A 16,320-nucleotide genomic window follows, 5' to 3' on the forward strand; every position below is an offset into this window, starting at 1 on the left:
TTTCCCCTGCGAGGATAGATAGACCAATAGAGCAGAAAACCCCGTGATAGATGGAGGCAGAGATTAGGCGCGATGGAGTGTCGTGATGTATGGCTCGCTGATACAGTCGGGGGCGGAGGCGGACGGGGCGCTTGCTCAAGAGCTCAGCTAACCGGTTCCAAAAGACATAGCCTCAGTACTCCTTCCTTCCTTCTTTCCTTCTTTCCTTCTTTCCTTCTTTCCTTCTTTCCTTCCTTCCTTCCTTCCTCCTTCGTTCCTTCCTGTTTCTTTCCTCCCTCTTTCCACTGCTCCCCTCTTTCTTTCTTTCTTTCTTTCTTTCTTTCTTTCTTTTCTTTCTTTCTTTCTTTTTCTTTCCTTCCTTCCTTCCTTCATCTCATTGCTTCTTATTTCATTCATTTTCTTTTTTCCCCTGCTCCTTCCTTCCTTCCTTCCATTTCCTTCCTTCCCTTTCCTCCAACCCTTCCCTGCTCTTTCCTTCCTTCCTTCCTTCCTTCCTTCCTTCCTTCCTTCCCCCTCTCTCTTTCCTTCCTTTGTTCCTTTTCCACCCCGTCCCTCAATCTCACCCTTCCTTCCTTCCTTCCTTCCTTCCTTCCTTCCTTCCTTCCTTCCTTTCTTTCCTCCAACCCTTTCCTTCCTTCCTGCTTCTCATTGCTTCCTGTTTCATTCATTCCTTTCCTTTCCTCGAACCCTTCCCTGCTCCTTCCTTCCTTCCCTCACTCTCCCTCCCTCCCTCCCTCCTTGCTTTTCCACCCCTCCCTCAATCTCACCCCTAACTCTTCCTTCCTTCCTTCCTTCCTTCCTTCCTTCCTTCCTTCCTTCCTTCCTTCCTTTTTCCTTCCTTTCCTCCAACCCTTTCCTTCCTTCCTTCTTCTCGTTGCTTCCTGTTGCATTCAATTCTTTCCTTTCCTCCAACCCTTCCTTCCTTCCTTCCTTCCTTCCTTCCTTCCTTCCTTCCTTCCTTCCTTCCTTCCTTCCTTCCTTCCTTCCTCCACCCCTCCTCCCTCCCCCTCTCTCAATCTCACCCCTATCCCTCCCTCCCTCCTTCCTTCTCGCCTTCCCCTTCCCCACAGATTCACACTCTCCCCCTCGCCGCCCGCCCTGCAACCCAGCTGAAACTCTCGCTCACCCTCCAGCCGCAATTGATTTTATATCGCTATTCTCCCTTACTCCCCGCTGCTGCTGCCTCTCCCCTCCCCGCCCCCCGCTTTCCCTTCTCCCCCCCCCCCCGCCGCCCACCTCTCAGCACTCCCCTTTCCCTGTCGTGTGTGAGAGAGAGAAAGGAAGGGGGGAGAGGGGGAGAGAAAGGGGGGGCCCACATCCTTGTCGCTGGTCGATGCCTTCTACAGAGAGGCAGAAATCACATTCATAATAGGCACCAGAGAAGCCACAGTGAGGCTGGGAGGTGGGCGCTCGTTAAGAGCACGCTGGGCAGGTTGTGTGTGTGTGTGTGTGCTTGGGGGTGGTGTCGGTGGACGGGGGGGGGGGCGGACAGACCGTAGCTGGGCGCCGTGACGTCAAGGCGAGAGGGAGGCTGAGCCGAGGAGCAGAGCCGCGCGATTCGCAGCCACAGCGGACACGAGAGGAGGAGAAAAGCCAGCGAGCGAGAGAGACCAGCCACAGCCGAGAGCCGAGAGGAAAGGAGCGCCCATCCCCGCAGCTTTGGGCAGGAGGGGGGGTGGGGACCCGCCGCCGCCGCCGCCGCGGCCCCTGAGCACCATCCGCTCCTCCGCCTGCGCGCGCGCCCAGAAGAGATCCGGATGGAGATCTCCTGAGATGGATCGGGATTAAGGCGGCGGGGGACACAGGAGGAGGGAGGAGGAGGAGGAGGAGGAGGGAGGAGGAGGCGGAGATCCAGGAGGAGGAGGGGGAGGGGGAGGAGGAGGAGGAGGAGGGATCGCCTGGCCGGGGGAGAGCGAGCGAGCGATGGAGTTGAGCCTCGACGGGCTCGGCAGCCTCCACCAGGCCGGGGAGCTCTTGAGCCCCGCCGGGGCGCACGCCAGGCAGCCTCCGCCTCCTCCGCCGCCGCCTCCCCCTCCGCCTCCTCCCCCGTCGGCGCACCGCAACCTCGTCTCCTCGCACGGCCGGCCGGCCATGGTCTCCAGCATGGCGTCCATCCTCGACGGGGCGGGAGACTACCGGCCGGAGCACACCTTAAGCGGCCCTCTCCACCCCGCCATGAGCATGGCTTGCGAGTCGCCCTCGGGGATGAGCACCTACACGACTCTGACGCCTCTGCAACACCTGCCGCCCATCTCCACCGTCTCCGAGAAGTTCCACCACCACCACCACCCTCATCACCACCCGCACCACCACCCCCACCACCCGCCGCACCACCAGCGGCTCTCCGGGAGCGTCAGCGGCAGCTTCACCCTCATGCGCGAGGAGCGCAGCTTGGCCGCCTCCATGGGGAACTTGTACGGCCACTACCCGAAGGACATGCCGTCTATGGGGCAGGCCCTGTCGCCCCTCTCCAACGGCTTGAGCCTACACAACGGGCAGCAGTCGCTGGCCCCCTACGGGCCCGGCGCCCACCTGGCCGGAGACAAGTTACTTTCGCCCAACGGCTTCGACCCTCACATGCTCTCCAGGAGCGAGGAACACCTGGCGCGGGGTCTGGGGGCTCCGGGCTCCGGCATGATGCCCTCCCTCAACGGCATGCACCCCCACGGTGGCCACCCCCACGGGCAAGCCAACGGCGCCCTGCTGGGCGAGCGGGAGAGGCAAGGCTCGTCCGCTTCGGGCTCGCAAGGCGGCGGCTCCGGGCAGGTGGAGGAAATCAACACCAAGGAAGTGGCGCAGCGGATCACGGCCGAGCTGAAGCGCTACAGCATCCCGCAGGCCATCTTCGCCCAGCGGATCCTGTGTCGCTCTCAGGGCACCCTCTCCGACCTCTTGAGGAACCCCAAGCCGTGGAGTAAGCTGAAGTCCGGGCGGGAGACCTTCCGACGGATGTGGAAATGGTTGCAAGAACCCGAGTTCCAGAGGATGTCTGCCTTGAGGCTGGCGGGTAGGTGGCTTCGCGTTAGGGACTAAAAACTTGGGGGGCTGCCTGGTGGGGTCCGGAGAGGGGTGCGGGGCGGGAGCCAAACAGCTGTAAATTGCACAGGCGCGCACACATGCACACACATACTTGGCAGCCTGGACTCTCCACTTTGACGCGCGCCTCTCTGGGAGAGGGAACACGGTCGTCTGAACGCCCGCGGGGAATGTCAAAGGCGGGTGGGGGTGAGAGAGAAAGAATGGAAAGGGGGGTGTCTATGGGAAGAAGCGGAGAAATCATTGGGGAGCGGGAGGGGTGTGCTTGTGAAAGGAATGAGACAGGAACTCCCGCCCCTACAAGAAAAGTGTGATTTACAGGTGTGTGGGTCAGGATGCGTGTACGCTGCTTCGCGGCCCCGAGCCTCAGGGAAAGTGGCTGGCGTGTGTGAGGATCAGCTCCGGCGGAGATGACACCCCCTCCTCATCCCCTCTTGACGGCATAACTTTTTTTATCGCCTCAATTTGCTAGGGTATTGGGAGGGAAGGTCTGTTCACACGTTCCATCCCTTCCCGTTGCCGCGTGTCGAGAAAGGGAGCGGCGGCGTTCCAGGGAAAAGGTGGGGGGAGATCCGCAAGGCCAACACGCACGGTCGATGTTTATTCACTCTTGCGCTCCCCGCCCCCGGTTTTCTGCACAATATACATTGGGGCCTATTCGTCTCTCCTTTCTGTCTATGAATCTTCCTGATCGCTGGCTGCAGGGAGTATCTGGGGACAATTGCAGCGCCCTAGGGTCTCTGCCTACTCAGGAGTAAGCCCGCTTGGGTTGAATGGGCCTTACTCCCGGGGCAAGAGAGCGAGGGAGCTTCTTTTGTTCACCCCTGCTCAGAACAGACCCGCTGAATTTAAAAGGGCACGGCCAACTTGGGCGCGCTCATTTAAACGTCCCTTCTCTGATTCAGCTACAACCCTGAATATTTAATCCCAGAATTGGTGGTGAATATAATGCCTGGTGTGAGCCACGTGTTTAACACAAAGGCACAGCGTTCCGACGTGCGCAAGAGCAGAATCCGGGTGCTAGCTAAGGCAAGAGCGAAGCATTATCCGTTTTCTAATTCGGTTAGACACACACACACAGAGGGAGACACGCGTCGGCCCATCCATTTATCCAAACGTTTTAGGACACTGGGCCGCCTCTGTCCTACCTCATGGGGTTGTCGTTGAGGATTAAATGCGGCGGGAGAGAGAACCACGTAGGCCACTTTGAGAGCAAAATCCTGCTCAGAAGGATACTCATTGAAACGAACCAAGGCCTAAACTAGGCACGTCTATCCGTGTCCATTAGTCTACACTGAGCAGTGCGTAACTGTTGAAGGCAAAACCCATTGAAACGCATGGGGTCCACTGGTCTCAGTGAGTCTCTGAGCAGGAACGAGCGCTTTATGGCGCACCAGACACGCGCGCGATCCGCTGTGCGACGAGGAGCTCATCCTGCGATGCCCACAGACGGATGGGGGAATAGGCAGTTTCAGAATCCAGAAGGTTCAAGGAGGAAAAAGAGAGAGGGCGGGGGCGAGAGAGGACGCGCGGGTCTCTGACTGCAAGGAACTTGCAAAGTCTAAAATCCGCAGTTGCCTCAGGGATCGAATACAGTTAAATGCGCTTATTTGCACTGTGATTCGCTATATATGTATATGAATGGGGCAAATAATAATAATAATAATAATAATAATAATAATAATACATATGAAGGCAGCCCCGTATATCGGAAAGCTTTTAATGCTTGATATTTTACTATATTTTTATAGATGCTGTAAGCCGCCTAGAGTGGCTGGGTATAATAATCCTGTAATAATAATAATAATAATAATAATAATAATAATAATACCCATCTGACTAATTGCCCCAGACACTCTGGTCTGCTTCCAATAGAATAGTAAAAAACCATAATTAATATTAATAATGGTCAAATGAATGAACATGCTTAACCTACAGAGAAGGAATTCTCCCCCGCCTTACTCATTCTCTCATTCTCTCCTTCCCCTTATCCATCTGAACGTTTATTCTATCTGTCCATCCCTCGCCGGCCGAAAGGTCGCTTTGAAACAGATGGATTCTTTAACTGGCCCTATTAATTAATAAATGAATCCCGAAACGGAATCCCCCTTGCTCACCCTGTCTGGTGGCACACTTGTCAATCTGCGCGCGCGCGCAGACAGATTATACGCGGTTTTGACAACTTGGCATCTGCGTCTCGTTCACAGCCGATTTTCGCTGATCAGTGGGTGTAAAGGAAAACGTGGGCGCGTGTGGTGTCTTTAAAATGCCGTTTCGTTTTAAACGATTTTAATATTATATATATATATATATATATATATATATATATATATATACACACACACACACTTCCACAGGGTCTACTCTGAGCAGGGCACACTAGATATTATTATTTGCATTCCTTACGGCTCCTTCACCATTATATATAGTAAGGAACACATATAATAATATCTGGTGTTGCGCCCTGCTCAGAGTAGACCCTAAGAGACACGAATAACGAATGTCAACTCCAACTAAATTACACTAAAAGTAGGAACTCTTGAAATCGATAGGCCTAAAATCTTTTCGCCCGTGCATTTCAGTCTAAGCCAACCCATAAGGCATTTTTTCTTGATGGGAGTTTGCAGAAATCGTGAAACTTACTGGAAGAAATAAGAAACCAAGAAGAGAGACTTTTCAATATCAGAATGGGGGGAAATTTACTAGCTAGCTGAAGATGCATTGTAGACAACTTAGAACATTAGAAGGATCGACATAAACATGTCCAGTAATAAATAATGAAAAGGGAATAGGAAGGGGAAATTAGGAAACCGGCTTGAACTGGATTAAATAATAATAATAATAATAATAATAATAATAATAATAATAATATATTTGTATGCCACCCATCTGATATAAACCAAGTAACCGCAAAAAGGAGGGGAGCAAAGTCGAGGGAAATGCAGATTGATTATGTAAAGATTTGGGGGGTGTTTTAAAAAATGAGAAAATGAAAAATTAAATTTAAAAAAAAGACAATTTTGACACCCCTTCCCTTTGATAACTGCGGCCTGGGGCAGAGCAAACCCATTGAAACGGAGGGAGAAGAGGAAGTCAGTTAAATCAATGGGTCTACCGGCTACTCTGAGCAGAATTCTGCCAAATCATTTGAGCCAATAGTAGCCGCTCCTCCTTTGAGGGTCTCTGGAGCTGCAAGGATAATAATGTGGCTTTCTAATGAAAAGCGAGGGTTTTAAAAATAAATGCATGGACTGATTAAATGCTGAACACTTTGCGGATTCTGGAATCATCATTTTTTAAAACAAACAAGGAACCAAACATTGAGGAATAGGTGGATAGCTTCGAAGATGGAGATGGCGGAATCTGGATCTTAAGATCTGTGGTTAGAGGGGCGAGCCGAATAGGTGCCCTAAGGAACACTTAGCAATAGGCGTGGAAGGGCGAGGGAGAATTTAAGGGCCTTGAAAAGTTGAGGGATACCCCTGCCTAGAGGGCTACCTCTGTACCCCACCCCCGTGTGGAATTTCCACCCGTGACTTCAGAGGAAATAAATGGCTGGTTTGGGCGCACAGTCAGCCCCCAAAACCGATTATTTCCTCCAGTTTCCTGTTTCAAACGCTGGTCAGTGCATTCTTCCGACCAGGGAAGGTCTAGGGGGACAGCCAGAGTTTGATTGATTGATTGATTGATTGATTGATTGATGGTACTCCTCAAAACCTACCATGGCATCGCCAGTGAACACTGTCCGTGTGCGCCAGTTTGGACACGGTGGCCCCTTCCACTGACAGGCCTGAAGAAGACAATAAGGGTTCTGCCGGATCAGGCCAATGGCGAGCCCAGATTGTTGTTGAGTCGTTTCGTCGTGTCCGCCTCTTGGTGACCCCCTGGACCAGAGCACGCCAGGCCCTCCTGTCTTCCACTGCCTCCCGCAGTTTGGTCAGACTCATGCTGGTAGCTTCAAGAACACTGTCCCACCTTCTCGTCTCTGTCGTCCCCTTCTCCTTGCGCCCTCCATCTTTCCCAACATCAGGGTCTTTTCCAGGGAGTCTTCTCTTCTCCTGAGGTGGCCAAAGTCTTGGAGCCTCAGCTTCAGGATCTGTCCTTCCAGTGAGCACTCAGGGCTGATTTCCTTCCGAATGGAGAGGTTTGATCTTCTTGCAGTCCATGGGACTCTCAAGAGTCTCCTCCAGCACCAGAATTCAAAAGCATAAATTCTTCGGTGATCAGCCTTCTTTATGGTCCAGTTCTCACTTCCATACATCACTACTGGGAAAACCAGAGCTTTAACTATACGGACCATTGTTGGCAAGGTGATGTCTTTGCTTTCTAAACGCTGCTGCTTCCTTAACCCCTCGAGTCTGCCTAGCCCCCTTTTTCCAGTGCTCCGCAGAATCTTGTGGCCGCGAGTCCCGCGGGCTCAGCCTCTTCCCCGGGTGAAGGGCGCTCTCCTCGGGCCTGAGCCGGAGGGAGATGTCGGTCGCAAGGGGAGCATTCAAAGCACTTGGGACCCGACCACCCGCCCTCCCTGCCCGCCCCCTTTCTCTTACCCATATTTCTGCTGCTTTTAATCCTCCTTTTCCCAGTCCATATTTCATTATTTCCTTCCATCCAACCCTCGATTTCTCTTCTCCTCCCTCCCTACTTTCTCAGTCTCTCCTTCCTCGACCTCCCTCCAGCCGTCTCTTCCTAAACTCATATGCATCTAAGATGGAGCCATTTTTATTATCCCCCCCCCCTTCCCAAGGCTTGGATGTTGCTGAATAGGTCAAAATCAGCTGATCTCAGTGACCTCTCCCACCCCCCCATCGCGCTCGACCCCCTCCTTTCCTCCCCCCCTCTCCCTCGCAGGCGGATCGATAGTATAGCTCCTTCATTTTTACAAATGGCGGCGAGGATCAATTATCTATAACCGAGGCAACGCGGCTGAGATAGGGGGAGACCCTAGTAAACAGACCCTTTTGTGGGCGAAGGGTTCTGTTTCCTGTCCCATCCGGCTTAATTCGGATTCGGAGAGGGCTCTGTGTGAATGGAATCGCGCGCAAAAACGCACACACACAAACAAACAACACAACCCTTCAAGGCTTTCTGATGAGGACTGTACGAAAATATTGTCAGCCAGACCTTACTAACGCGCTGCTTTCGGGAAAGCTCGGCACACCGGAGCGACTCCGTTTACACGGAGCTTGATCCTACTAGGCGCAATCCGGTGTTTGTTTTAATTTAAAATAGCGTGGGTAGAAGGGAGATTACTTCATTTGCTACCTGTTATTTACCCAGACCGAAGTCCAACCTCCCCCCCCGCTCCGCCCGTTGCCAATCTGGAAAGCACACGAAACGAATAGCCCCCAGTCTCTCTTTTTTATTATCCTTGGAATCTAGTGTTCAAAGATAGACTGCCGTGGACGGGGGAGGTTCAATCTTTTTCGCCTTTGCTTACTCCTCCGTGACTTTGCTTTCTCTCTTTTTTCCAATTTTTAAAATTATTTTTCACAAAATTATAAACGAACAAAACACACACACAAAGAAACATATATCATAACCTTATTAAAATTACACTTATTAACATTGTTAAGTGACTTCCTCGCTTCCCCTTGGTTGAATTTCCATAATTTCCTTATAACGGCTTTCCGAATCCTAATTCTTATATACTTAACTTAGTCCATTAACATATATCTTTTCAATTTAAAATTGTACATATTAAACATCACTTAACGTATATAAATCCCTAAGCCAATCTGTTGCCTGCAAGCTATTTCCAATTAGTTCAACTTAACAAATTTAGCTAAATAATCGTTGAATTTTGTCCATTCTTCCTGATACTCCTCCTCCTTCTGGTCGCGGACTCTTCCGGTCAGGTCGGCCAGCTCCGAAAATTCCATCATCTTCATCTGCCATTCTTCCACCGTTGGTAATTCTTGGGTTTTCCACTTTTTAGCTAATAAAATTCGAGCAGCAGTTGTGGCATACAAAAATAATTTAACATCTTTTCTTGGGCAATTCCAAACCTGTTATTCCAAGAAGAAAGGCCTCTGGTTTCTTTATAAATGTATATTTCAACATTTTTTTCAGTTCATTATAAATCTTTTCCCAGAAGTCTTTCACCTTGGGGCAGGTCCAGTGACTTTGCTTTCCCTCTCTCCCAGTTGTCCAACATCACATGGCAGTGAGTTCCGCAGATAATGAGTGTGTGTGTTGCGGTTTAATGAGTCGAGGAGTGTTTAATGAGTGTTGCGGTTTAATGAGCCTGGTTCCCTGTAGCTTTGCTTCTCGCACAGAGGGAACCGCCAGAAGGCCCTCGGCGCTGGACCTCAGTGTCCGGGCAGAACGATGGGGGTGGAGACGCTCCTTCAGATATACTGGGCCGAGGCCGCTTAGGGCTTTAAAGGTCAACACCAACACTTTGAATTGTGCTCAGAAACGTACTGGGAGCCAATGTAGGTCTTTCAGGACCGGTGTTATGTGGTCTCGGCGGCCACTCCCAGTCCCCAGTCTGGCTGCTGCATTCTGGATTAGTTGTAGTTTCCGGATCACCTTCAAAGGTAGCCCCACGTAGAGTGCATTGCAGCAGTCCAAGCGGGAGATAACTAGAGCATGCACCACTCTGGCGAGACAATCCGCGGGCAGGTAGGGTCTCATCCTGTGTACCAGGTGGAGTTGGTAGACAGCTGCCCTGGATACAGAACTGACCTGCGCCTCCATGGACAGCTGTGAGTCCAGAATGACTCCCAGGCTGCGCACCTGGTCCTTCAGGGGCACAGTGACCCTATTCAGGACCAGGGAGTCCTCCACACCAGCCTGCCCCCTGTCCCCCCAAAACAGTACTTCTGTCTTGTCAGAATTCAACCTCAGTCCAAAGACTGTGCCACTCCAGAAGTTGCGGAGGTGCTACAACTCCAACTTCTGGTCTCACTCACTGAGTCTGTTGGGAGTTGGATAATGCGTCATCTCCTGTCAGCGATTATCACAGAATCACAGGGTGGCAAGAGTTGGAAGGCACTGCACCCTCTGAAGGGCATCTAGTCTGACCCCCTTGCAAATGCAGGAATATTTCGCCCAATCGGGACTCGAACCCAGAGCCCTGAAATGACGAGGGGGATTGGAGAATGCTGATGGGTTCTCCTGTCACCTAGACATTAATTTCCTGACAGGATTTGAGATATAAGCAGTGGATTAGTGAAAGAATTAAACGACACTGGAGTTAAGATAGCGAAAACGTATTTTTATTATTATGATGTATTTTGTGGTTTTATATATCTTGGTTTTATTCTGTGACCGCCCTGAGACCCCACCAGGTGTTTAATATATATATTTTTAAGATTATGATTTAGTTGGGAACACAATCATAATAATGCATTTAGCATATATACTTTTTAAGAGTATGATTTAGTTGGGAACACAATCATAATAATGCATTTAGCATATTGCCTTTGAGCTGACAATGTTGTTGGGTTTTTTTTTAAGCCATAGGATATTGAAATATAAACCAGAACGCCATTAAAACAACAAGAGGTAGTTGTTAAAACGTTATAAACTCAGGAAGATAAAAACAGATCATAACCTCAGCAAAAATGCCACCTATGTAAAAAATTCAGCAGAGCTAAAATCTATAGAGACTACTGCTAATGCATTGCAATGCTAATGTAGTCAGTTGCTTTTTCCAAAAGGTTTGTGTTCATGGGAGAGGGTTCAAGTATGATTCAGCTCAAGCAAACCACTTTGGAATCCCATAGAGTTTAAAGGAAGTCTTCTGGGATATAATGGGCCTGTTCCCAGGTAAGCAAGCATGTAGGACAAAGAGTTATTATGGGCCAGTAACTCTCGCATGGCGCTGTGGGTTAAACCACAGAGCCTAGGACTTGCTGATCAGAAGGTCGGTGGTTCGAATCCCCGCAATGACGGGGTGAGCTCCCGTTGCTTGGTCCCTTCTCCTGCCAACCTAGCAGTTCGAAAGCACATCAAAGTGCAAGTAGATAAATAGGTACCGCTCCGACGGGAAGGTAAACGGCGTTTCCGTGCGCTGCTCTGATTCGCCAGAAGCGGCTTAGTCCTGCTGGCCACATGACCCGGAAGCTGTACGCCGGCTCCCTCGGCCAATAAAGTGAGATGAGCGCCGCAACCCCAGAGTCGGCCACGACTGGACCTAATGGTCAGGGGTCCCTTTACCTTTGTTGTTGTTGTTTAGTCGTTTAGTCGTGTCCGACTCTTCGTGACCCCATGGACCAGAGAACGCCAGGCACCTCTGTCCTCCACTGCCTCCCGCAGTTTGGTCAAACTCATGCTGGTAACCTCGAAAACACTCTCCAACCATCTCGTCCTCTGTCGTCCCCTTCTCCTTGCGCCCTCCATCTTTCCCAACATTAGGGTCTTTCCCAGGGAGTCTTCTCTTCTCCTGAGGTGGACAAAGTCTTGGAGCCTCAACTTCAGGATCTGTCCTTCCAGTGAGCACTCAGGGCTGATTTCCTTCAGAATGGAGAGGTTGGATCTTCTTGCAGTCCATGGGACTCTCCAGAGTCTCCTCCAGCACCAGAATTCAAAAGCATCAATTCTTCGGCGATCAGCCTTCTTTATGGTCCAGCTCTCACTTCCATACATCACTACTGGGAAAACCATAGCTTTAACTATACGAACCTTTGTTGGCAAGGAGACATCACCCTTTACCTTTACCTCCACTCAAAGTGGACCCATTGAAATGAGTGGACCAGGTACCTAACTTGACTAAAGACCCATTGGAATGAATTGGCAGCACTAATTGAGCTCCATTGATTTCAAAGGAGGGAAACAGGAAGCAGCCTGGGAGTCATTTTGGACTCACAGCTGTCCAGGGAGGCGCAGGTCAATTCTGTGTCCAGGGCAGCTCCATCTGGGATGCAGGATGAGACCCTCCCTACCTGCAGACTGTCTCTCCAGAGTGGCGCATGCTCTGGTTATCTCCTGCTTGGACTACTGCCATGCGCTCTCCATGGGGCTGCCTTTGAAGGTGACCAGGAAACTACAACTAATCCAGAATGCGGCAGCCAGACTGGGGACTGGGAGTGAAGACCACATAACCCCGGTCTTGAAGGACCTACATTGGCTCCCAGGACGTTTCTGAGCACAATTCAAAGGGTTGGTACTGACCTTGAAAGCCCTAAACGGCCTCAGCCCAGTATCCCTGAAGGAGCGTCTCCACCCTCATCATCCAGCCTGGACACCGGGGTCCATCTCCCAAGGGCCTTCTGCCAGTTCCCTCCCTGTGAGAAGTGAGGTTACAGGGAACCAGGAAGAGGGCCTTCTCAGTGGTGGCGCCCGCCCTGTGGAACGCCCTCCGCTCAGATGTCAAGGAAATAAACAACTATCTGACTTTTAGAAGATATCTGAAGGCAGTGGGACGGGGGAAAGCAAATATTTATTAAACACGAACAAGAATAAAGAATTGGACTCGCCTTTTACATCTGAGTTTGGGCTTAATTGGGGGCTCTAGTAATTTAATTCAGAAGGGGCCAGGGAGCCTTTGTGTGTTGTTGTTGTTTTATCCTTGCAGATGTACTGAACCATAGTTCCAGAACTGCTTTCTGCCAATCCCTGTATATCCCGCAAGACTTATGTCAAAATATTTGCGTGTGTTGTGTGTTTATGTGAACTTGGCAGGTTCCCCTCACTCTCCCATTGTGTTCAGATGGGGTGGAACCTAATATGTATTAGATGATTATTATGATGAGGGATGCAGGTGGCACTGTGGGTTAAACCACAGAGCCTAGGGCTTGCTGATCATAAGGTCGGCGGTTCGAATCCCCGCGACGGGGTGAGCTCCCGTTGCTCTGTCCCAGCTCCTGCCAACCTAGCAGTTCGAAAGCATGTCAAAGTGCAAGTAGATAAATAGGTACTGCTCTGGTGGGAAGGTAAACAGCGTTTCCGTGCGCTGCTCTGGTTCGCCAGAAGTGGCTTAGTCCTGCTGGCCACATGACCCAGAAGCTGTACGCTGGCTCCCTCGGCCAATAAAGCGAGATGAGCGCCACAACCCCAGAGTCGGCCACGACTGGACCTAATGGTCAGGGGTCCCTTTACCTTTACCTAGGAGGTGGCGATATATATTTACACATCTTCAAGAAGTATCACAAGGAAAAGGGGGTTAAATAATAAATCTCTGACCGCTAGAAGCTTGCAATTTAATTTATGTGATGGTACTGCACTGTTTCCCAAACCTGGGTCTCTGGCTGTTTTTAGACTACAATTCCCATCATCCCTGACTGCTGGTCTTGCTATCTGGGGATGATGGGAGTTGTAGTCCCAGAAAAAAAACAGCCAGGGACGCAAGTTTGGGAATCACTGCTCCACTGGTTAAAAGGTGTTTGAAATGCCACAGGTAGGATGCAATATTTATAGAGGCCTTCTTCCTCTTTCTGTTTCTAGAATCCACTGGTTCCCCTTTCAAAGAATAGTAAGTTGGAAGTACCGTATTTTTCGCTCTATAAGACGCACCAGACCACAAGACGCACCTAGTTTTTGGAGGAGGAAAACAAGAAAAAAAATATTCTGAATCTCAGAAGCCAGAACAGCAAGAGGGATCTCTGTGCAGTGAAAGCAGCGATCCCTCTTGCTGTTCTGGCTTCTGGGATAGCTGCGCAGCCTGCATTGGCTCCGTAAGACGCACACACATTTCCCCTTACTTTTTGGGAGGGAAAAAGTGAGTCTTATAGAGCAAAAAATACGGTATGTGGACGGGTTGGGAGATAGAGGTGTCTTTTGAGGATAACAGTTGCCTCATTCAGATGGCAGCCCTGTGGACAGGATCATTAGAAAGCCTTGTTATCAGAGGAAGGTCATGTGGCTAGTCTTCAAGCGTGTTGGGTGCAAAACTGCAGGCTTCCTTCGTATGGGCAGGATAAAAGTAGAGAGCAAGGACTCCTTCTGAGACACAAGAGGTATCCTCACTTGTGGATCCTCTTCATCCTCTCAGGATGAAGCCATCCTGCTGCCGTTCTCCATGAATCTGAACGATCCAGTCACACAGGTTCCCTCGTTCCAGAAAATATTCAGCTTGAGGGATGCATTTATTGCGATTTTAATATTCGGTTGGGGGCCACCCTGAGCAGGGTATAAATATTATTATTATTATTGTTGTTGTTGATGATGATGATTAATATTATTATTGGCTGGGACACGGATGGCGCTGTGGGTTAAACCACAGAGCCTAGGGCTTGCCGATCAGAGGGTCGGCGGTTCGAATCCCCGCAATGACGGGGTGAGCTCCCGTTGCTCGGTCCCTGCTTCTGCCAACCTGGCAGTTCGAAAGCACGTCAAAGTGCAAGTAGATAAATACGTACCACTCCGGCGGGAAGGTAAACGGCGTTTCCGTGCGCTGCTCTGGTTCACCAGAAGCGGCTTAGTCATGCTGGCCATATGACCCGGAAGCTGTACGCCGGCTCCCTTGGCCAGTAAAGCGAGATGAGCACCGCAACCCCAGAGTCGGCCACGACTGGACCTAATGGCCAGGGGTCCCTTTACCTTTACCTAATATTATTATTGCAAGAGGAAGCGGCTTACATCAGAGAAGGGGTGTTATTAGACAATTTTAGAGGGTCAGGTGGATATCAGCACCATGTTCGCAGACAGTTTTCTTCCAAATAACAATTGCTGAGAACAGCGATGAAGAAATCTGATTGCTAGACGTGAGGAAAACAGGCTTTTCATCTGGTCCAGCAAAGTTGCAGGTCCTTAAAGAATTTCAGAGGAGTTCTTCTCCCAGCAAAACGTCACACCTACGGAAACCTGAATCTTGACGCATGTGTGTATGTCCCTTTCTAGGACTTTGGAGACCAACCTTTTGAGATGCGTTGCTTTCTGACAGGAGAACTGTGATTTGTGTGGTTTCGGTCAGAAGGTGGATTGCAGACAGGAACATTTAATGGCAATGCCATTATTCCAATCTCTTATTTGCACCAAGCGTATCTCCTTACACCTAGTGCGGAGACCCCTAGACGCACTGGAGCCCACAGTCTCTCCAGCCAATGTGTCTACAAGATGGTTATGTCTGTGTAGATTTTCAAAGTAGGACATATACAGGCCCAATCCAGACCGTCCAAGTGTCCCCATTTCCCGGGAACTGTCCCAAATTTACAGAAGACATCCTGGCATCTCATTCCCGGGATGTCCCACTTTCCCTTAGGACGTCCCTATTTTCAACGGAGACATGTTGGAGGGTATAGAGTTATGCAACCCTGGAGCCAAGGAGATAAGTAATTAGACCATGGGTAGGGAAACTAAGGCCCGGGGGCCGGATCCGACCCAATCGCCTTCTCAATCCGGCCCGTGGACAGTTCAGGAATCAGCGTGTTTTTACACGAGTAGAAAGTGTGCTTTTATTTAAAATGCATCTCTGGGTTATTTGTGGGGCCTGCCTGGTGTTTGTAAATGAGTAGAATGTGTCCTTTTATTTATTTGTGGGGCATAGGAATTTGTTCCTTTTTTTTCTTCCAAAATATAGTCGTCGTCCCCACAAGGTCTGAGGGACAGTGGGCTGGACCCCTGCTGAAAAAGTTTGCTGACCCCTGATTACTAGACCTTTAGAAGACATCTGAACGCAGCCCTGGATAGGGAAGTTTTTTTTATGTTTTGTTACGTTTTTATATATGTTGGAAGCTGCCCAGAGTGGCTGGGGCAACCCTGTCAGATGGGCCGGGTATTATTATTATTATTATTATTATTATTATTATTATTATTATTATTATTATTATTAGTAAAAATAAAATAAAATAAAATAAAATAAAATAAAATAAAATAAAATAAAATAAAATAATAAAATAAAATAAAATAAAATAAAAACAGTTCTGGAATAGGATGTCCCTATTTTCGTCGGAGAAATGTCGGAGGCTGTGTTCTGATCTTTCAGATTTTACTTGTGCAGCAGGGATGAAGGAAACCAGTGACGCCCCCCCACCCACCCAGCCGAAACCCCCAACCCTGTCATCCTGAACCTTCAGCGTGGGGCCGTTGGGAATCCTGAGAAATCCCAAAGGCCATCTGGGTCCTCCATAGGTGTAAAGCCTAAGATGATATTGAGGTGCCACCAGTCTGGAGTTCTAATGGGGAAAGGAGACCCAGGCAGAACAGGGAGTCATTCAGAGATGTTCAGGAGTTGGGCAACCTCTCTTTGAGGGCTGCGGTGCAACATGGAGGCGGGGCTGAGGGATCGGGTCCCCACCCCTCCCGGGGCAAAGGCACGTGGCGCTGCTTCTGGTTCAACCTCCAGGGGAGAAGCTTGGAGAACAGGGACTCTTGCAGGGGTCCTTCATCGCAGGAGACTCA

The 16,320-nt window shown here is 50.0% G+C and overlaps 1 protein-coding gene across 1 annotated transcript in view; it reads left to right on the forward strand.

Moving 5' to 3' along the window:
• The first annotated feature begins 1,860 nt into the window (after positions 1-1,860).
• ONECUT3 (one cut homeobox 3) overlaps positions 1,861-16,320 on the forward strand; it is a 60,379-nt gene continuing 45,919 nt past the window's right edge. The window contains exon 1 of the mRNA XM_083720560.1: positions 1,861-3,007. Within this exon, the coding sequence (XP_083576686.1) occupies positions 1,924-3,007 (1,084 nt within the window). The 5' untranslated portion in view covers positions 1,861-1,923. The remainder of the gene's footprint in view (positions 3,008-16,320) is intronic.

This window comes from Podarcis gaigeae, assembly GCF_964106915.1.
Source record: "Podarcis gaigeae genome assembly, chromosome: 18".
Taxonomy (NCBI): Eukaryota; Metazoa; Chordata; class Lepidosauria; order Squamata; family Lacertidae; genus Podarcis; species Podarcis gaigeae.